Raw genomic sequence first — 21,160 nt, forward strand, 5'->3', positions numbered from 1 at the left:
CCTTCGGCTCGGGTCGTGATCTCAGGGTCCTGGGATCGAGTCCCACATCGGGCTCTCTGCTCAGCGGGGAGCCTGCTTCCCTTTCTCTCTCTCTCTCTGTCTGCCTGCCTCTCCATCTACTTGTGATCTCTCTCTGTCAAATAAATAAATAAAATCTTTAAAAAAAAAAAAAAAGAAAGAAAGATGGTAAGAAGTAAGTCTTCTCCCAGAGAAGGCTGTTTCTTAGAAACAAATAAATAACTCTCAGGAAAGGAGTCTCCACTTCCCCAGATGTTAACTGCCATTGCTTGTTCACTTTTGCCTGCAAAAGTGAATTCCGGCTTCTGTTGGATATGTCAGAGAAACCAAGGTAATTTACCTGCAAAGAAAGCCAAATGAAATGATGGAAAGGACAGAAAGGAACACTGGAGGGAGAGACAGGATGTCATTTAGGTACATGGTGGCAATTCGGCGGAACTCTCGCTGACCGGAAATCTCACCTGCCACGTGGCCAACAAACTGGTGTGGTTTCGAGACACAGATGGGCATCTTTTCACCACAACAGACCGTGAGCATCACCACTGTGAGGTGCGGCCCCCGTTGTCCGAGGGGGAGAACACTCAGGCTGAGGAGCCCGTGTGCTGCGACTGGGGAGAACGGAGGCACAGCGATCTCAGAACACGGACCTTTGTTTTTCAGTTGTTGCCTAGCAACTAAAAAAACCATGCTTGTGATATCAGTCCATTCCTAGGAATTGTTAAGCCTTTTGTGTTTATAGCCACCACTGCCCCCCCCCAGCCCTGAAATGAGACTTTTCAGAGAATAATGAATGCCATCACATGGGCTACATTGTCGTTGTGGTTCAGGGCCATTTTTGTTCTGAGACCTTATTCTTACAGACTTCATCTTCCCAGTTGTCACTTTACACAGAACTAGAACTTCCGGGCTTGAGTTCCGCTGAAACTGTTTTTGGCAAGCTTTACAAGTGACTGTTGCCCGCTTCGTGGCCTTGGAGTGTGTACACATTGGTGTGTTCCTCCTGGAAGGAAATGTGTCTTACGATCCACTCTTACTTGCCACTTACAGAATATTCACGTTGTGGATTTTCTGTGGCAACTTTGTATCCTCCTGCTGGCCTCCTGGTCACCTGGAAGCCTCCAAGCCCCCTTGCGCTGCCACTGCCCCTCGGCCTGCGTTTGAAGCACTGTGTCCGCCATTGCTTGTTCTGACGTCAGCCTGGGTGAAAAATAGGAAGGTGGAAGCTGCCATAATTTTAAAATAAATTTAAAATGTCTTCTATTTTCAGTTCTCTCCGTTGAAATGGATAATTACAGGGAAAGGTATTTGGGATAGAATTTGCACCGTGTTTAGCAGGAGTCTGTAGAGTATGGGCAGCGTGAAGCCAAGCAGTTGAGGCAGCTTGGGCCAGGACACTGGCTCCTCCTAGTAGCCAATGGGTTAGTAGTTGTGTGATGTTGAGCAAGCGCCTTAACACCCCTGGGCCATAAGTTGGGAACAGTGCCTCGTACTCGGTAGAGAGCTCTGAGCATGTTAGCCATCGTTATTACAGTCATCACTGCTATTATGGAGCTCATGTTCAGCTTCTACAATAGGGGTGAAGCATGATATAAGAAAGAACAGGTACAGGAAAGTCCTAGTGCCTTTAAATTGAATATCCACTCTCAGCCAGGGCTGCCGTGTGGCTGGGAGGCCCCAGGTATCCAGTCTGACTGGCTGGTACGTATCTTTGTTTCATATTTGTATGAGCTGGTCCATGTTTTGAATGTCAGTGCTGTTTCCCTATTTCCAGATTAACTCTTAGAGTTCAGAATAGGTTTTGATTTGAGCAAAGCAGGCACGTAAGTCTCCTGCTGTGCCAAACAAGTGTTAGCCTGGCCGGCTGCCCGGTGTCCCAACTTCAGCTCCGGCCTGCTTTTCCTTCTTACAACTCCGTACCCTTGATCTTTACAGCAACCCGTGTTACTGTCCTGACCTCCCAGGTGAGGACCCCAGAGAGGAGGACTCAGGTGGGACAAAGATCCCAAGGTCTTCGATTTCCTGAGTAAGATGCCAGGTTTTTCAAACTGGAACCTTTTGGCCCAGAGAGATTCTTTGGTGTATGGGAATTATTCGCCAAGGGTTTTAAAATCTGAGGTTTGGGTTCTGATATTAATCTTGTAAAACTTAATATGAGGAACATTCTGCATTATCAGGATGTGATACTGAATTTAAAGCCATCGGATACTGTCATTGCCTGGATATACACTTAGGAGCCGACTAGTGGATAGTATAGAATCGCAGAGAGAGAACTGAACTCGGTAGCTGCCATTCATCAGGGACCCCACCCTATTAAGGAAATGTAAGATCAAAGTCTGTGGAAAGAGGAGAATTTCTTGGCAAATTCAGCTAGAAAAAGGTGCCAGGAGAATGGAGTCATAACACACTGAGTTCAAAAGCTTCACCCAGGGGCACCTGTGGGTGAAGTGGGTTCAGTGGGTTAAAGCCTCTGCCTTCAGCTCAGATCATGATCCCGGGGTCCTGGGATCGAGCCCCGCATCGGGCTCTCTGCTCAGCGGGGAGCCTGCTTTCCTCTCTCTCTCTCTCTGCCTCCCTTTCCACCTACTTGTGATCTCTGTCAAATAAATAAATTAAATCTTTAAAAAAAAGAACAAAAGAAGCTTTGCCCTATGTCTCGGTCATGTTTACACAAGTGACAAGTGCCCTAGAGTCATCTGGTACTACGTTACATTGCTGTTTTTTATTTTAATTTAATTTGAAATTTTATAGCCTGTTTCTGTTTCAGACTTTCATATGAGCTACACTCTTTTATATCGGGGTATTTTTAACACATAATGACTTTTTAAATAATTTGAACACATTGCATAAGAATTTTGTTTCCCTTCTAAATTAATTTTGTACGTTAATCAGGTCTGGAAGTCATCGGAAGGAAGGATAGTCCTGGCCTCATGTCTGTTTTAGGCAAAGCTTCATCAACACTCCAGATTTAATCTGGTTTAATCTTGAAAATATATGTACTACTGAGAAAACCTTTACATAGGTCATTTTATCTTTTGAACTTTTATTTATAAGATTTATTTACTTATTAGAGAGAGAGCACAAGTGGGAGGGACACACACAGAGAGAGAGAGAGAGAGAGAGAGAAACCCAGACACTGCACTGAGTGCAGAGCCCAACTCTGAGCTCAGTCCCTATGACCCCAAGATCACGACCTGAGCCAACACCAAAAATCAGTTACTTAAACAACTGTGCTACCCAAGCACCCCATTTTATCTTTTGGAATAAAATTCTGCCTCTTAGTGCTTCTGCCCCTTGGGCAGTACCAGCCTTAGCCTGAGCAAGAGGGGTAGCTGCTCTAACCCTCCACATTAGAGGACCTCACTCTGACCCTCATCCAACTGTGTCCTCTCCCCATGGCATAAGCCATCCACTGACCTAGAAGGATATGGTCCCCTAGAATCTAGAATACCCTTCTGGTACCCTAGACTCCAGGGTTCCCTGCCCACCCAGTCCTAAGCTGGTTCCCAGGTGCCGTACCCCAGGTCCTTCTCCCGAAGGGCAGACCTCTCCTCCCATATACACATAAACATGTCCCAGAAGGGTGGCCAAGGAGTGCCCGCTGGCTGGGTCATGAGCCTGGACATAGAGTAAGGATCCACATATGCAAGAGGCAGAGGGTGAGTTGAGAAGGGATAGAGGTCTCAGACCAACTCTCCTCATGCCATTTGTTCCAGCACATAACTAAAAGCACTGAAGAATTCTACATCCAGTCCTAGACTGCGGATTCTATAAAGTTATGTTCAAGAGGGTAGGGCACTTTTATTTAACAACATAATCACCTGCTTTGTAACTTTTAAATACTTAGATATGTTGTAATGGACATCCATTTCTCCTCTTGTTTTGAGTTCTGCAAACTTTAGGGGTGAGCCTGTCCTTGGGCAAATCACTCCCTTCTCTGAGGCTAGTGTTGGTAGCCTCGGAAATGAGAGAGAGAATACCAACCTTTCAAGGTTGTAGAAGGACTGGAGAGAGACAAGGTCCATGAAGCACCTGGCATATAAGCAAACGGAGATGATGTTCTATGTTGATTTTTTTTTTGCCCCTTACCCGGAGTCACTCCTTTGAAATTATGTGTGTTGATACGTGTACGTGTGCATAAACCAGACACACACAGAGCAAACCCAGTCTACAGAGGATGCACTCCATTTGAGGGGTCTGCAGAAGATCTGCAGAAGGACCCTTGCTTGCTCCAAACTCATAGACGCAGCTGTACCTGGCTGCCCAGGGATTTCAAATGGGCAGTTCGAAATGTGCCTACATTGACGGGGAAGGAAAATAGGACCATTTGGAGAAAGGTTGGGTTTTTTTCTTCCCCTACTCATTCTTGGCTGAGCTTATCCATTAGCAAAGCAGTTTATATTACTATAAACCAACATTTCTCCTCACTATTCTCAGAGCAGCCCTGGGGGTGGGAAGCTACCATCTTGCTTAATCAGAAAGAAGCCAGAATTCAGCACAAGCACAGCATCCCAGGGAGTGCAGGAGAGACGCAAAACGTGATTTCCTCCAGACTCCAGATCCTTCCTTTCCTAGTATATGGGATTCTTGTGCATTCTGCTTCCATGCCAAGACTTGATGCGGCTTAATAGAACGACGCGCCGCATCTGGGAATGCAGAACAGCCCATTCCCGGGGGTGGTCGATTTGGCCCCTGTGGGTGGTTTGGGGGCAGTCGTTTGTTTGTGGTGTTTTAATTTACTGCCAACATTTAAAAATGAAAGATATCCCATGGAATTCTTCTCTGAGCTTCTCTTTTCTGAAAATTGAACAGTACAGCAAATATTTGTTGAAGAGCTTCTTTGTGCGCTGCTTATTCTGGGGTCAAGGCAATGACAAAACAAAGCTGGGAAGGTCCCTGTGATTGTGACGCTTTCTCTAAATGAAGGCGACAGACAGCAAGCCAGCTTGCTTCATAGAACTTAAGTACCGTAAGACTGTGAGGTAGAGTGATGTCAGAGAGAATGATTGGCTGGTCAGAGCTTTTGGAGAAGTGACATTAAGGCTGAGGTCCCATAGATACCTAGGAGCCTAATGGGAATATCTTGGGGGCAGAACATTCTGGGCAGAAAACAGTCAATGCAAAGGGCTTAAGGTTGGGATCGATGTGGCCCCATCCGGAGGCAACAGCTGGGTCCGCGGGCATCACTGCCCCTTCACAAACCGCATCTGTAGGCATTTAAATTTGCTAGCTCCTGGCTGGTCTTCTGACGAGTGACTGGGTTATTTTTTTAAATATTGTAGAAAATATTTCTGAAGTCGCATAGAGCACTGGCTGTCCAGTTGGTGCACCATGGCAGCACTGTGGGAAATGGCATCACGGTTTTCCGGAAGAATCGCCACGCCCACAAGAGTGCCAATAATTTAGAGCTTTGCTGCTTCCAAGTATGGTCCACAGCTAGAGAGCCTGTTAGAACCTCAGATCCACCGAGTCAGAACCTGCCTTTTAACAAGTTCTGTTGTAACAGGCTCTTCAGCAAGCATTGGTTTGAGGCATCTTACTGCATCTGTACAGATATTTGTACACTTCTCTGTTACGCTCTCCTTCATTGGGAGTGAGTTTTCTAACGCTGGGGAGTAGTGGCTGTGCCTGCCACAGGCCTGGTCCGCTCCCTCCACCCAGTCTCTTCTGACATAAAATTGCAAGATGGATATCGGATTTAGTGGGTAATGAACAAAATTTCCCTCCATATGGGTGTAATTAGCCTGTAGTCTGATACAGAATATCAAGAAAGAAATTGCTACTTTCTAGAAATTTATATATACCTATTATAAATCCAAAATTCGCTCATTAAATTTTATTAATGCTATTATGTATCCTAATGCTTTCGGCTACCTATTTAAGGCATACGCTTTCTATAACTTTGCCAGAATCTTAATGGTTTACCATTACTCTTTTCTAAACCTTGGTTCAGTAAGTCTTCTGATAGCTCAGCTAAAGCTTCAAGGAAGAAAGAAGAGTCACTTGCTTAGATTAAAGTTATTTTTAAGAAGGTACTTCTCAAAAATTACCTTAAAAATACCCAGGGAACATGGTGTAGCTGAATACAGGTTCATTTCTTGTTTTAATTTCTAATAATTCAGCGTATCTCTGATTTTATGCTTAAACAGAAAGTCGTTGGTTATAGTAAGTTGCCCTTAACTTTACTCTTATTTAAATCACTTCTGAAATGTGGTTGCCTGAAGCCCTAAGACTCCAACCATCTGTACAAAACTTTTTACTCTTCAGTTTGATTGCTTTCAACAAGAATGGTTGGAGAATTGACACAATGTAAATACTTTGCTATGTAATTAACAAGAAATGCCTCCCTCAAAGATCTCATGGAAGAAAAATTCTAAAGAAGGAAGCATAGCTACTCAAAGGCATGAACTTGAATTTGGGGAGAAACAAGAAGGCTGTGCCACAATATCATCAAAATAGAAATTGTCGCCACTTCTGCTATACTGATACGTGTGACTTAGGGCTGATGGAGTCGTATATTCTGATTTTAGGAAGGGATCCTGGCACAGAACATGCAGTAAACTAGACGTTGACCTTGATACTTCTGTAGTCACGGCTGGTAGAAAAGTAGAGAAGAGGTTATAGCCCTCGAGAATGCAAATGAAAGCCCTGAAAAGTAAGTCCTATCTAGATTCTGGAGAAATCCAGCATATTCCGGGGTCGGGAGAGACTCTGTATTTAAGACTAGTGTGAAAAGCAGCTGCAGCAGCACTTGCTAGGATCGGAGAGGGGCATACTTCTTAAGAAATTGTTCTCCACAAATAGGGCACCTGGGTGGCTCAGTGGGTTAAAAGAAATTGTTCTCCACAAATAAATAAAGAGGAAAAAGAAGATAGTTCTCAGAAGAGCCAATGCCCACACCGTGCTAGTTACTGAGCAAGGGTCACAGAGCTGGAAAGAGGAGATGGTTACTGGCTGTGGCCAGCAGCTGAGAGGTGAGACCGTCATGGGTTCCTACCATCGGTTCACGCCTGCCCTACACATGCATGTGTCCCACCTCTCACTATAAATGTCCCCAAATATCTTGCAGTGAAAAGTGCAGGTGTAGGAGTTGAAACAGCCGTGTTTCACAGCATGGCTGTTCAGTACTCACCCTTTGACCAATAGAACTTCTTGGAGGTGGGTTTTCTATGTGGCTGTGGAATGTCCTCATGAGTCCCAGCTCCTAGACCTAGAGGCATTCACCCCAGTCTCTTTCAAGAGAAATAGATCAATTTGAATATGTCAGCTGCAGGAGGGAGAACACCCAACTACCAGTACCTACCGGAGGATGCGTGTGTTGTTACCTGACAAGAGCATTTTGAAACGGCTCCAGGATTGTTCCCGGGGCCCTTCAGGCCCTCTGCTGCGCCCTCTGCCGCATGCGCACAGTTCACATAGCTAAAAAGTGGCAGAGCTAGAAACTCACCTGCAGGATTGTCTTACGCTGGGGAAGCCGTCCATGCAGTCAGCTGGCCCTTCGGACAGCTGGACTTGTGTCGGCCCCGTGTCAGTGACATGTCTCACTGCAGGAGCAGTGGCTTGTGTCCCTGTGCATTGCCTAATGCACAAGGGGTCAGCTTCGGCTTGCAATTAGTTCAAGTGTCAGTTGTCACTTAATTTCCTTTTCAAAATCAGTAGTGCTCCCAATATCAGGATTTCCTCTGCCTGTTACCAAATGCAGAGATGAGTTAGCATGGTTCCTATAAAAGGGACTTCCAGGAGAAGGAAATATGGCAGGCAAGAGAAGCAAGGTAAATATGAACCCTACAGGGCATGTTTGAGTTCAACATGTGTTTTGAGCCCTTTTTCATATTTTAGAATTTTGATAGCCATTGGTTATATTTTTTAACTCACTTTGCTTTATATTTTGCAAATGAAGGCTGATTTCATGACTGCTTGGTCACATAGCAAGAAGGTAGCACTCTTGGTGATTGCTAAGAGAGCCCATCAGATCTTATAGGTGAGCAGAAATCTTGCCTTTCTCTTGCCTGTCACTTATTGGGTGTAATAATCTTTGTGGTTAAGCATAGCTTCCAAATTAAGAACTCATGGTGATTTATGCACAACGAACCTTGCCAGCAGAATATATAACGAATTCATTTTCAAAAGACTAGGATGACTTTCCAGCAAAGTATGTGTTCTTGAAAATATTTCTCTGTCTTTCTACTGGGTAAGGTTTAATTCTAGAAAATGATAATCCAGACAAAAACTGATCTGAGGGTATAGTGTGGAAGGAAAGAAATACTGAACTTAGATTCGGAACACCACTGCTGGATAATTGCTGTTGTTCCCCAGTCTCTCACACTGCCTCTGGACATTACTCAGACACAGTTTTAAGAAGGTGGGTCATCTAGTTCTGATGGCGACTGCAGTGGGGGGTGGTGGGTGGGGGTGAGGGACCAGAGCTGGTAACAGGAATACTGGTAGCAGCATAGAGGAAGGAAGGGGAGAAGGCAGCAGGGGAGAGAGGGAAGGAGCAAGCGTATGGGAGGGTATAGCAAATGTAGGAACAAACACTTCCATTCTTCAGTAGGGGCGTAAAGGCATCAATAGCTAGCATTGTGGTTGATCCTGATCATGGCCCTGAGTTATCCTGAAAAATCAAAACTATATTCAATTTTACAAGGCAGAAATAAATGACACCTTTTAGAATTTTTGTTAAAACTTCTATTTCACATTTTGGCAAATAAAACCCATGCTGTAGAGAAAAGAGTTTCCAAACCATGTTGAGGAGATGCTGTGGCGTCGCTGTGGTGGGCAGCCTCAGGGGAGGAGGGGTGTGCTTGTCACCTTCCTGTGGAGAAACTCATCGTACATCTTTTTTACGTATGAATTTCTGTTTAAGATTTCATTAGAGGAAGAGAGTTCCAATGCTTTAGGAAACTATTTGAAAGTTACTGATCTAGACATTTCGGTAATGCAGAATTCCTTTCCTCGGTGTCACTCATACACCCTGCGTACACATTCAGTCCCCAGTAACAGACCTGCCAAGAACCTGGGTCAGAGCCACACGGAGCCACCAGCCCACTCCCGACAGACCCCCATAACAGCTGGCCAGCTCCTCAGGGCAGTAGCTGTGCCTGAGGAAGGTGGCAGCCTGGCCCGGCCAATGGGATGGGGCATGAGGAAGCGCAGGGGCCCGCCTGCACACCTTCCCGAGATGCCCCGCCCTTGACACTCTCCATGTCCCAGCTGCTGCCTCGACTACCCACCTGTGAAGAGGACCCTGAGAGAGTCTAGCAGGCCCTCCTCGGGAAGTGATAGAAAGAGGCCAGAAGGACGAGTTCAGAGCAAGGAGAAGGAGAACCCTGTGTGAGAGGGACCCCCACTCCTGGCACCCTGGTCCCAGGGGCTGTGCTCATGTAGCCCTTATTCAGCAGAAGAGCCTTTCCAGAGCCTTGTTTGTTCTGCTGGCCAGGATCACCAGCGAAGCTTCCCGGCACCCATTCCCTCACAGGGAGCCCAGGAATCTCTTAACGTGTGCTGGCTCCTCAGGTGGGGAGGTCGCCCTCATCCCGCGGCATCAGGATCTCACTAATGAGAAGCATATGTTCTAGGGCACAATTCATTCATTCTCGTATTCCCCGTGGCTCATTTCCTCCCACAAAACACGTCAGGCTTGGAAATGGCGTTTGCCAGTAACAGCATGACTGCTGAATCCTGAGATAGTGTCTCCCTTCATTCCCTGAAAACCCAGGCCAAATAAATGCTTCTTTCCCAGCTGCTTGGTTCCCTTCAGTTTGAATGTGAGCCACACTGCTGTAAGGATGTCTGTCCTGACAGCCACACCCAGCTTTTCACAGAAGGTCCTCTGATAGTTTTGGGGTTGCATGTCGAGCCTTCTCATGCTCAGGTACTACTGAGCTCCTATGCCGAGGATATTTCTTAGTGCTGGGAAGAAGACAAAAGGAATATAGGACCGGGGCCCCAACTCAACGGAGCCTCCGGTCAGAGAGAGGAGGCAAGACACGGGCCAGGGGTTAGCAACGGAAGCAACATATATTTTGGAAAAGTGATGCATCGACACACACCCCAGGACTGCTGAGACTTGGGACAGTCCTTGAGTCCTAGAGACACTCAAGATAAGCCCATGACGTGACTTGAGTCTTGAAAGATGGGGAAGTTTCTGGAAGAGAGAAAAACCATGGGCAATTAGAGCAGCCGTGGCCGGCAAAGCCATAGACTTAGGTCAGGTGTACGCCGTGTGAGCTGACGTTTGAGGAGCAGAGGGTCAGGGGGTGGGGCGCTAAAGGGGCAGGTGGGGAAAAGAGCTCTGAGCTCGCCCAACCTCCACCTGCAGGGCCCAGGGCCTCCCTTCTTCTTTTTTTTTTTTTTTCTTTTTTTTTTTTAATTAAGTTTTTGATGTTAATTCCAGTTAACATAGTGTTGTCTTAGTTTCAGGTGCACAATATCAGGATTCAGCGCTTCCACACAACACTTGGTGGTCATGGTGATAAGTCCGCCTTCGTCCCCTTCACCTGTCTCACCCCTCCCCCCGCCCACCTCCCTTCTGGTGACTGGCAGTGTCTTCTCTATAATTAAGAGTCTGTTTCTTGGTTTGTGTCTTTTTTTTTTCCTTTGCACATTTGTTTTTCTTAAATTCCATGTATGAGTGAAATCCTGTAGTATTGAAATCATGTAGTATTTGTCTCTGACTTCTCTCACTTAGCGTCATACCCTCTAGCTCCGCCCATGTTGTAAATGGCACGATTCCATTCCTTTCATGGCTGAGTAATATTCTGTTGTATGTATACCACATCTGCCTTATCCACTAACGTATCGCTGAACCCTGGGTCTGTTTCCGTGGTTGAGCTATTGTAAATAATGCTGCAGTAGACAGAGAGCATGGATCCCTTAGAATTAGTGTTTTCCTATTTGGGGGGCAAATACCCAGTAGTGTAGTTACTGAACCATAGAGTGGTTCTATTTCTAACTTTTGGAGGACCCTCCATACCATTTTTAGTGGCAGTGGAAGCCCTTTCCAGCCCGTCCCTCCCGCCGCACCCTGCCTGCATCCCATCCCCAGGGATCTTCCCAGCACTTACCGTGCCTTCCTGCACACTACCTCCTCCTCTTCTTCCTCTTGGTGTCCTCCCCACCCCCCACCCCCAGCTGACAGTGCTGCCTGTTTTTCAAAACTTACATCCTCCAGAAGCCCCCTCCGCCTTCCCTGTGCTCCCAGAGCAGGTGCACAGAGCAGTGGCGTGGTCTCCAGTCACTGGCCTCTCTGGCTCCTGCCGGCACCACTGCCACCACTGCCGAGCCAGGGCTGTCCAGGCTGGACTGGGAAACTTATCAGCTGGGGAATTGGGGGCTCCATTCACCAGGCTTGCCTCCAGTTTAGCTGGGAGCAATTTTAGAAGTGTTTTTCTAGTTGATGTGCTCGTGTTGTCGAAGGCAGAGGCAACTTAGCTGTCAGGTTATGTTTGAATAAGCAGCATTTAGGATCCATGAGCTTCAGGTGTCTCTGTCTGGGTCCCTTCAGTCTCACCGGATATCCACTCCCTTTACAGAGCATTGACTCAAGAATCCAGCCTGGGAAAAACAAACCAAAGAGTGCGCGCTGCCTCCTGGCCGCCTCCTGGCCGAGGTGGAGATCCTGGCAGGGTTGTGTTGTGTGGGAGCCCCAGGCGGAGTGGGGTCTGGCGTGGAAGTCGGGCACCAAACAGCATGGGATCCCTAAGCGGAAAACTGGAAACGGCCAATAGTCTGCTCCCTACCTTCGGGGAAGCTTTCTTCCCAAGCCTAGAAGGCCCTAAGCTGCAGGTGTCAAAGGTCCTGCGTTTCCATTTCCTCAGGAGCACTTGTTAAAAAACATTCAGTGGAGTAATTTTAAGGATCTAATTGGCTTTATTAAAGGATTCATGAATTGGGCAGCATCCCATCTAGCAAGTAGAGGGGGGAACTCTACTGAGCTAAACAAGAGAAAGGTTTTTAAAGGCTGAGTGAGGGCGCAAACAAAAGACGGAAGGACTTCATTGGCAAGGTTGCCATCCTAAGAGGAGCGGAAGGGGTCTATCAGGAAACTCCCTAATATTCACCGGGAAATTCTGTGTTGACTGCTTAAAGGTTACATACCTGCGGAGTTGAAACTGCAGTAGGTGAGGTACCAAGTCTTGGTTTATGGTGCCTAAGTGGCACCATTGTGGGCCTGTGGTCTTGTTTTTTAACACTCTGGAGAACTAAGCGATGCTCTAAGGAGCTCAGTCCTCTCTCGGCTGGTGTTCTTCAGCAGGTGAGTCTGAACTGGGCATACTTGTTCACCGACTCAGCTGAGAAACCTCCCAGTTTGTATTCTTGTCTGATGTGAATGAAAATCCTCTCCAGCGGCGACTTAACCTGTTGCATGGGAAGGTCCGACAATGCTGGATGCGTGCTAAGGAGCCTCTCCGGCCTTCCGCCTTTGTTTAAGCTCTGTCTGAGCAGAGGAGGCAGCAAGACTGGAGGCTTTGCCAGGGGCACCTTCCACCCACTGCATTTGAATGTTGCTATGGCAACTGACAGGCCCTAGAGCCAGCGCCAAGTATTGTTTCTTTCTTCCGGGAGAACAATCCACTATTGCCACCTCCTGATGTGTGTGTGTGGTGTGGGGGTGGGGGGAGGTGGGGAGGAAGGCAAGGATTTGGAGACCAGAGGGGAGAATGGTTGGTGCACATTGGCGTTCAGGCCTCGAGGGGACCGGGTTGCGCCCTTGGCCGTTACAGGGCGGTTACAGGTAGTGGGACTTTACCGGAACAGGCTCAACCATGGAACACCCCGGGCACTGAGGCAGGGCAGGAGACCCGCTGAGTGAGGCCGTCACCCCAGTGGGCTGGGGTGAGTGTGCGGGGATGGCTGGAGGGCTGGCCAGCGCTCTCCCTTGCCTTCTGCTGCCAGCCGCAGCCATGGGCCTCAAAGCAAGGTTCTCTGCCTGTGAGACAGGTGACCTTGGGCACTGGGTCTGTGTCTGGAAAAATGAAAAAGGGCAAAAGTCACCAGTGTTGGGAAGGTTTATAGGAGATGCAGCAGGGTAGATGAGAAATAGCACTGGCCCTGAGGACGGATAGATGGAAAGACAGATGTGAGTCTGCTCCTGCTCTGTACCCCTCAGGATACCTCCCCAATCTCCAGTGTCCTTGTCCAAAAGAGAAAATAAGTCCTATTCTATAGTGTTGCTGTGAGATTATAGACAGTGCCTATAAAATACATCTGCTGCAACCAGCCTGTACATAGTAGGTGCTCATTAGTGTTAAATACTAATTAATAACTGAAAGCACTGACGTGGCCATATCCAGTGTTCTCCAGCACCAAAATCAACTGGAAGCTTTCAAAAATACTCACCTAAGGGGTGCCTAGGTGACTCAGTTGGTTAAATGTCCATCTCTTGGTTTTGGCTGAGGTCATGGTGTCAGGGTGGTGAGATCAAGCCCTGCATCAGGCTCCACACTTGGTGGGGAGTCTGTTTGGGACTTTCTCCCTCTTCCTCCCCACCCCCACACACATACTCACTCTTTCTCTCTCTCTCAAAATAAATAAATAAGTCTTAAAAAAAGAAAATTAAAGTACACACCTCTAAACTAGATTTACTGGGTTAGAATTTACAAAAATGAGACCAAGAATTCTCTGTATCTTTTTTTAAACTTTCGTAAGTAATTCCAATGTAATCAGTGTGTAATTTTGGACAGGAAATTTGCTTATTTTCTTGAGAATGAAGAGTATAAACAATGCTGCATTACCCGCCCCCCCACCTTTTCTTTCCGCTTTCACCAGCCCTTGTCTTGCGACCTTTATTCTACTATACTCCAAAGTTTTCGGGTAGAATTATCTGTGTTTGCAAGCAAGGATGTTTGAGAAAGTGGTTGAAAGTAATATTTAATCAGAAAGGCAAGGAAAAAACTAAAGTTTCCATTTTCCCTGAAAGAAGCTGAAAAGAATCCACGAAAAGCTTATGCCCTCCCTAGATGACTTTTGGACCGTATTGGCTACCAACATGACACTATAACATGACTGGTGTGATATGTGTATGCCTGAAATAGGTGTTTAGCGTGCGTACAGCTGACGTTTTTTCTGCATCCCACAGGAACGTGGCTGAAGAGTGGTCTAGGCCTCGTGCACCAGGAAGGTAGCCAGAGGACGTGGACGTACATTGCCCCTCAGCTGGGGTACTGGGTGGCTGCCATGTCTCCTCCCAACCCAGGTAACACGAAGCCAACACCCCCGATGGTGGGCAGTGATTTCTTTGAGGGTCCAGGCTAAGTATGCTTTTGGGAAATTACTTCAGCAGGGAGATCACATCCTACTCAGAAACGGTTGAGAAGGGCGCCTGGCTGGTTCAGTCGATAGAGCCTGTAACTCTTGATCTCAAGATCATGAGTTCGAGCCCCAGGATGGGTGGAGAGATGACTTTTTAAAAATGGTTGAAAATCTGAAAATCAAATGACCAAATGAAGGTATTTTGTGGGAGTGGAGGAGTTCTGATTATGACTCTCCCATCTAGGATAGGATAAGAATAATGCACAGAACATACTCCTCTGTCTCTTATCTCTGTTTTACTCAGACAGCTGCCATAGGGAATTCCTAATCTAAAGCCCACAGGGGCGGTTCAGACCTCCTCCCTAATTCCAGAGACAGCTGTGGCCTGTAGTAAGAGAAATGTGGGGCAGGGCACTCCTCAGAGCTGCTAGCAAACAGTCCCCATCAGAGCCTTCTTGGGGCAAAAGGCTTGATTTGACATTTCCTAAAGGCTTAAAAACAAACTAGTTGCTTTGTGTCTAGAACAATATTCATCTCCATTAAGCATATGTGAATTAATTCATATTTTTTAAAGCGTAACTAAAAAAAATTTTTTTTGACCTATATGCCCTAAGTTATCCCAGTGAATATTCTAGAATTGTTTCTTAAAATAGTCCCATTTGGAGAATTCTGTCCAGTGATGGCTTCTGATACTCAAAATGCCTTTAGAATCTGTATCACTTAGACCCCTTCCTTAGTGAGACGTTTCGTTGGTGGCAGATCTTGAGGCTCAGAGGGTCCCTTTGATTTTTCTTAGACATATCTAAGAGTTCTGCACGGCCAAGTCTAGTGAATAAAGTAGGCAATTGAGCTAGGTCAAAATGTGCTATGGTTGAGCGCTGTCTCTTGTCATGAAGGACTCCAAAATATGTCAGCAGTGGAATGATCACCGGAATGAACACTCAAGACTCCCAAAGTAACTGATTTGATGGGGGTGTTGAGACATCGGTCCCATGCACTTTCTGTTCCCATTCTAAGAACATGTACATTTCACATCCATTTTCAGAGTCTGTATTTCCCTTGCGACAGTGTTCTTGGAGCAGTAGAGGTTGTGAGCCAGGTACAAAAATGCCCCGCTCTCCAAATTTAAAATATCTAGAATATGACTAAGAGGAAGGAAGGAAAGAAAAGAAACTCCTTAAGTACCCAAATAGAGGCCACAAAGCCCATGCGTTCCAGTTAACTCTGGTTCGAGATAGATTTCCGACAACTGTGGCTCTCAGTTTTTCCATCACGCCACAGACTAATAGATCCTTTGTAAAGAGGGCAGAAAGAACCTCTTGCCGTAGGTCCACCAACCCTTCCTAGCCCCAAAGGAAGAGACAAGAATCTATAAAAAGCATACAGAGCATAGCCCCTGGGGGCATTGAATGTAGAAATACATACATTAGTAACCTGTCCCTCTTATAAAAACAAATTACAGAGATGCTGTGCCTTCATGAGCCCAAAACCAACAAGAAAATAATTAGGGCTTTTTTTCTTTCATTGTCTAGTTAAGAAGGAAATGAAGTATGGCTATAAATTTTCTAGAGATTTCCATTGGCAGAAGTTAAGATAATAACATTTTAAGTACTTAAAGGATTGAGCTTGAGTTATTTGGAAATGATTTTTATGTGTACCCCAGATTTCTTGGTGGCTCCCACCAAGGCATTGCCCATGTCTCTGGGGGTCGTGTCGGGGTAAAAAATTATTTCTCTGAACGGCGAAGGCAGTGTATAGTTGTCAGTTATTTTTCCAACTTTTGTATATATGAACACTACTCACCCCATTGAAGTGAATTATGTTTTGGAGAGAATGGTGGTACCTTTTGAACTTAAGTAATGTCACTATTTCCAAAAACTAGTACACCTCCTTGGGCTTATCTAACTCTGAAGTGGTCTCCTTGCAAAGATTTTTGAAGAAATCTAACCCTTAAAATATCAAGAATCAGTAAGTAAATGGGTGTTTATGGTGCATAGTGATCATAACAGTGCCATTCGGACATAATGAAAAACTACATTCCTTCCTTCCCATCTATTAGCTCACTGCAGGGATGCCTGGACACCAGTGTGTCCCCAATATTATAATTTGGGGAGGTTTTCATTGTTGCTTTCAATCTGTCATCAGTGCCATTAAGATGGATTCTTACTACTACTGAACTTAAAGAGTAAGTTAAACTCCCTCTTGGGATTCTTTACAACATACATTAAGAAGAAAATAGTTTAATCTCTGCTACCTTGTCTGTAAGTTCCAAAGAGCTCTGTGGCCAAGGTCAGCTTAGCCATTTAGAAAAGGCAGTGTAGAGGAAGACTTTATTTTTTAAAACGGAAGACATTTTAGAAATACTTGACAACCCATAATCTGCGGATTTTTTTTTTTTAAGTCATAGCCGATTTATGTCATACATTTCAACTGATTCATTTAGGCCAAGGGCCCTCCACACAGTAATAATTGTCCAGGGAAAGTGCAAATAAAATCTTTATGATTTTTTTTTTCTCCTGCAGTACAAAATCCCTGGATATTCAGGGATTTCTGAATCTCTCTGAGTTTAAGAGTCCCATTCATTATGTTATCATGCATCCTTTTTCTTTTATTGAAAGATCTTGTCTTTAGAATGCTGAGCGTGCTACCGACTGCGGCTGTCTTCTGGGCTATGGAGGGACCCTTGACACTGCATTTAGTATTTACGTATTCAGACTGCTCCCCGGACACAGCTGCTGCAGGGACAGTCGAGGTAGTCCCTTTCCATTGGGTGAAATTCTGGTGATCTGTAAGGTCATCACCTAAAGGGTGTTTCCATCTGGGCCCTGCTCCACGCCCCACCTGGGAAGAGGAAGCAAAAGAGACGCTCTCAGTTTAGTGTGTCCCTCTTCTCCTTTCAAGGTGTTCTCCAATCTAAAATGCCCTTTTCTGACCTTCTAGGTCCCGTTGTCACACAGGACATTACCACGTATCACACGGTGTTTCTTTTGGCCATTTTAGGAGGAATGGCTTTCATACTTTTGGTTTTGCTGTGTCTCCTTTTATATTATTGCAGGTAAAGTTTTACCTTTTTGGCAATCTCTTTTTTTAATATGGAATTTCTTGGGTGAGCATTAATATTGAGGTCTTTTTTTTTTTTTTTTCTGAATCAAGGTCCTTTTTTTCTCATGAAAAAATATCTAAGACCTGAACATTTGTCCTTAAGGTTGTGAACAAATGAACATGATGTGGGGGGCATGCTGTTTTTAAGTTTGCTCAGAAAGGGAGTTTTGGGTTTTGGTTTTTTTTTTTTAAGTTTGAGAGTTGTCATGACTCGTGCAGAATATTCCTGAACACTGATTAAGAGATGGTATTCTCAAGGACAAAGCAGAACTAAAATTCTTATTTTGATGTCTCGGCTATTCCATTTGTGAGAATGTTTGTTGTCGACTCTTGGGGGACCATTTTTGAATGAATAACTTGGTTGAACATCTCAAAGCCCGCAGGTGAAATCTGCAGCGTGTGCTGTTCTGAATCAAAAATAAGGCCGAGGGTGTGGGGTGAGAAGGCTTCTGGCGGCTGATTAGTTGTTATGTTTCTGCCTGTGGAAATGGAGACTTGGGATTTTGAGTGGAACTTTACTGCCCCAAGAATGTTTAACCTTTTGGTTTGGATTTTATCTTTGATCGCAGGCGGAAATGCTTGAAACCTCGTCAGCACCATAGAAAACTGCAACTTCCGGCAGCCCTGGAGAGTTCCAAAAGGGATCAGTCAACTTCCATGTCTCACATCAACTTGCTCTTCGCTCGTCGGGAGTCAGAATTCCCCGGTCCCCTCTCTGTCACCAGCCACGGCCGCCCAGATGCCCCAGGGCCCAAGGAGCTGATGAGCGGGGTCCATTTGGAAATGATGTCTTCCAACGGAGAAGTGGACATGCACACGCCCATGCTGAAGCTCTCCTACAGTACCTCACAGGAATTCAGCTCTCGGGAAGAGCTTCTCTCTCACAAGGAAGAGGATAAAAGCCAAATCTCTTTTGATAACCTGACACCAAGTGGGACATTGGGAAAAGAGTACCACAAGTCTGTGGAGATTTTCCCCTTAAAGTCCAGGAAATCTCTGGAAAGAGAAGGCTGTGAGTCCCCTGGCAACAGCGAATACAGGAGGAGCTACAACGCCATGCTCTCCCAGCCTTTGTTTGAAAAGCAAGACAGAGATGGTCAGGCCTCTGGTAACCATATTCCCACAGGAAGCAAGCTCACCATTCAGGAACACATGTACCCCGCGCCTTCATCTCCCGAAAAGGAGCAGCTGCTGGACCGCAGGCCTACTGAGTGTATGATGTCACGATCAGTAGACCACCTGGAGAGACCCACGTCCTTTCCAAGGCCAGGCCAGCTGATCTGCTGCAGTTCCGTGGACCAGGTCAATGACAGCGTTTACAGAAAGGTCTTACCTGCCTTGGTCATCCCCGCTCATTATATGAAACTCCCGGGGGACCATTCCTATGTGGGCCAGCCCCTGGTCGTTCCAGCTGACCAGCAGCTGGAGATCGAAAGACTGCAGGCTGAGCTCTCCAGTCCCCATGCAGGGATCTTCCCGCACCCCTCCTCCCAGATCCCGGCGCAGCCCCTGTCATGCCAGGCCATCTCCCAGCAGCACTTGCAGGACGCAGGCACCCGGGAGTGGACCCCCCAAGGTGCGTCCATGTCAGAGTCGCTCTCCATCCCGGCATCCCTGAATGATGCAGCCTTGGCTCAAATGAACAGTGAGGTCCAGCTCCTGACGGAAAAGGCGCTGATGGAACTCGGGGGTGGGAAGCCGCTCCCACACCCCCGGGCGTGGTTCGTCTCCCTGGATGGCAGGTCCAACGCGCACGTTAGGCATTCCTACATTGATCTCCAAAGAGCTGGAAGGAACGGAAGTAATGACGCCAGCTTGGATTCTGGCGTGGATATGAATGAACCAAAATCTGCCCGGAAGGGAAGAGGAGACCCCTTGTCTCTGGCGCAGAACCACCCGGCTGGCCAGGAGCATCCGCCGAAAGAGCCAAGAGCTGCGGACAGCGCCTCCTACACTCAGCTCGTGTACCTGGACGACATGGACCAAAGCGGCAGCGAGTGCGGCACGACCGTCTGCACCCCCGAGGACAGTGCCCTGCGGTGCTTGCTGGACGGCTCCGGTCGGAGAAGCGGCAGCCAGCTGCCCAGCCTGCAGGAGGAGACGACAAAACGAACTTCGGACGTGCCCCCGGAGCCGCTTGCCAGCCCCGAACAGAGAAGATCTGCTCAGGAGGACGACGAAGAGGAAGATGAGGAGGACCAAGGAGAAGACAAGAAGAGCCCCTGGCAGAAACGAGAGGAGAGACCTCTGATGGCGTTTAACATTAAATGAGCGATTGCAGAGCCACCCGACTGTGGAGTATATAATACAGTTGCCAAAAATTCTTTCTTATGGAAGCGTTTACCTGTCAGTGGAAGACGTAGGACGGCGGTCCCATGGGAGTGGACTTCCGCTGCATCAGGGTTCACTGTGTCATTGTCAGAAGAGAATCAAAGGTATGACTCAGAATAAAGGATGGTGTTAACGGATGCCTCGCCTCCAGGGAGACGGCTGAACGTAGCGCCCGGGTGTCCCTCGGCGTCCAGGACACGGAGAAACCACAAGTGATGTTGCTAAGGTTCTGCTGATAACCTCAGTTCTCCCTCAGATTCTGGGAACGGATGAAACTCCTTTCACATTGCTTGAATCCATTTTATCACGATAATGCTCCTGTGAAGTTATTATTGAGAAATTAGCTTAGCACGTAGTGTCTCGAGGTATGCATTATCTCAAAAGGAAAGCTATGCATCGCTGCTTCGTGCTCTTACTTTGCTTGGGTTTTTTGCGTTGGTTCGGTTTTGTTTCAGGTTTGCTTTAAAAACAAAAACAAAAGCAACGCAATTTGGTTGTAAAGATTTCCTTCGTTCGTTTTCATCTGTTCTGCTTCTCGGTGGTTTATCTCGGTGTCTCCTTCCGGGAACTCCCGAGTGTCACCTCTTAACATCCAAGCCTTTTAAATGAAATCGTACTGAAGTTTTTATCAGCTGAGAGCCCTTCAATTCTGGTCCCATTAACTCCAAGTGCCTTTTTTACAGTGACAACAACAGTCCCTCACCTTTCTTCTTCTTCTTCTTCTTTTTTTTTTTCTTTCTTAGCTCCTTTAATTGAACTGCCTGGATTTTATAAAGTTATTAAATGATAGCCCTTTTCTTTAAGCTGCATGCTGCCAGGTGCCCGTTTGTGCTCCAAATTCTCATTTCAACGCAGTGTTCTCTCTAGTTCCCATGTGTGACGTGGATTCTGTTGAGCTAAGGTAGACTAGAGGACACTTTAGAGATCCCCTTCCCTCCTCTATCCCTTCGGCCACTAGCCACCATTATGGTTTCATTGGCTGTCTGTATATACGGTTATGTATCAACTCGGGAATCCTATGGGCTGATCTTGCTCACCCAGACATGGAGTATGGACTGAGCAAGTGAATGTGACTTTTACAGAAATCGTATGTACTATCCGAAAGTGCCAGAATGACTCTTCTGTGCATTCTTCTTACAGAGCTGCTTGGTTATCCAAAAATGAAAATTCAAAATAAATGCTGAAAAAAAAAAAAAAAAAAACTATCCTGTCATCCTTTTCATTCATTCTGAGCCATTATTTGTTGTTTTGGAGTTGCTCTTAAGAATTGGCTCTTGGGGGTGCCTGGGTGGCTCAGTGGGTTAAAGCCTCTGCCTTCGGCTCAGGTCATGGTCTCAGGGTCCTGGGATCGAGCCCCACATCGGGCTCTCTGCTCAGTGGGGAGCCTGCTTCCTCCTCTCTCTGCCTCTCTGCCTACTTGTGATCTCTGTCAAAAAAAAAAAAAAGAATTGGCTCTTGG

At 46.5% G+C, this 21,160-nt stretch overlaps 1 protein-coding gene across 1 annotated transcript in view; it reads left to right on the forward strand.

Moving 5' to 3' along the window:
* Positions 1-20,900, forward strand: part of FAM171A1 (family with sequence similarity 171 member A1) — a 127,861-nt gene extending 106,961 nt beyond the window's left edge. Inside the window, exons 6-8 of the mRNA XM_032880918.1 lie at positions 14,096-14,212; positions 17,209-17,323; positions 17,940-20,900. Coding sequence (XP_032736809.1) covers positions 14,096-14,212; positions 17,209-17,323; positions 17,940-19,641 — 1,934 coding nt within the window. The 3' untranslated portion in view covers positions 19,642-20,900. The remainder of the gene's footprint in view (positions 1-14,095; positions 14,213-17,208; positions 17,324-17,939) is intronic.
* The last annotated feature ends 260 nt before the right edge of the window (positions 20,901-21,160 follow it).

This window comes from Lontra canadensis, unplaced genomic scaffold, assembly GCF_010015895.1.
Source record: "Lontra canadensis isolate GAN:19392208 unplaced genomic scaffold, GSC_riverotter_1.0 scaffold72, whole genome shotgun sequence".
NCBI lineage: Eukaryota > Metazoa > Chordata > Mammalia > Carnivora > Mustelidae > Lontra > Lontra canadensis.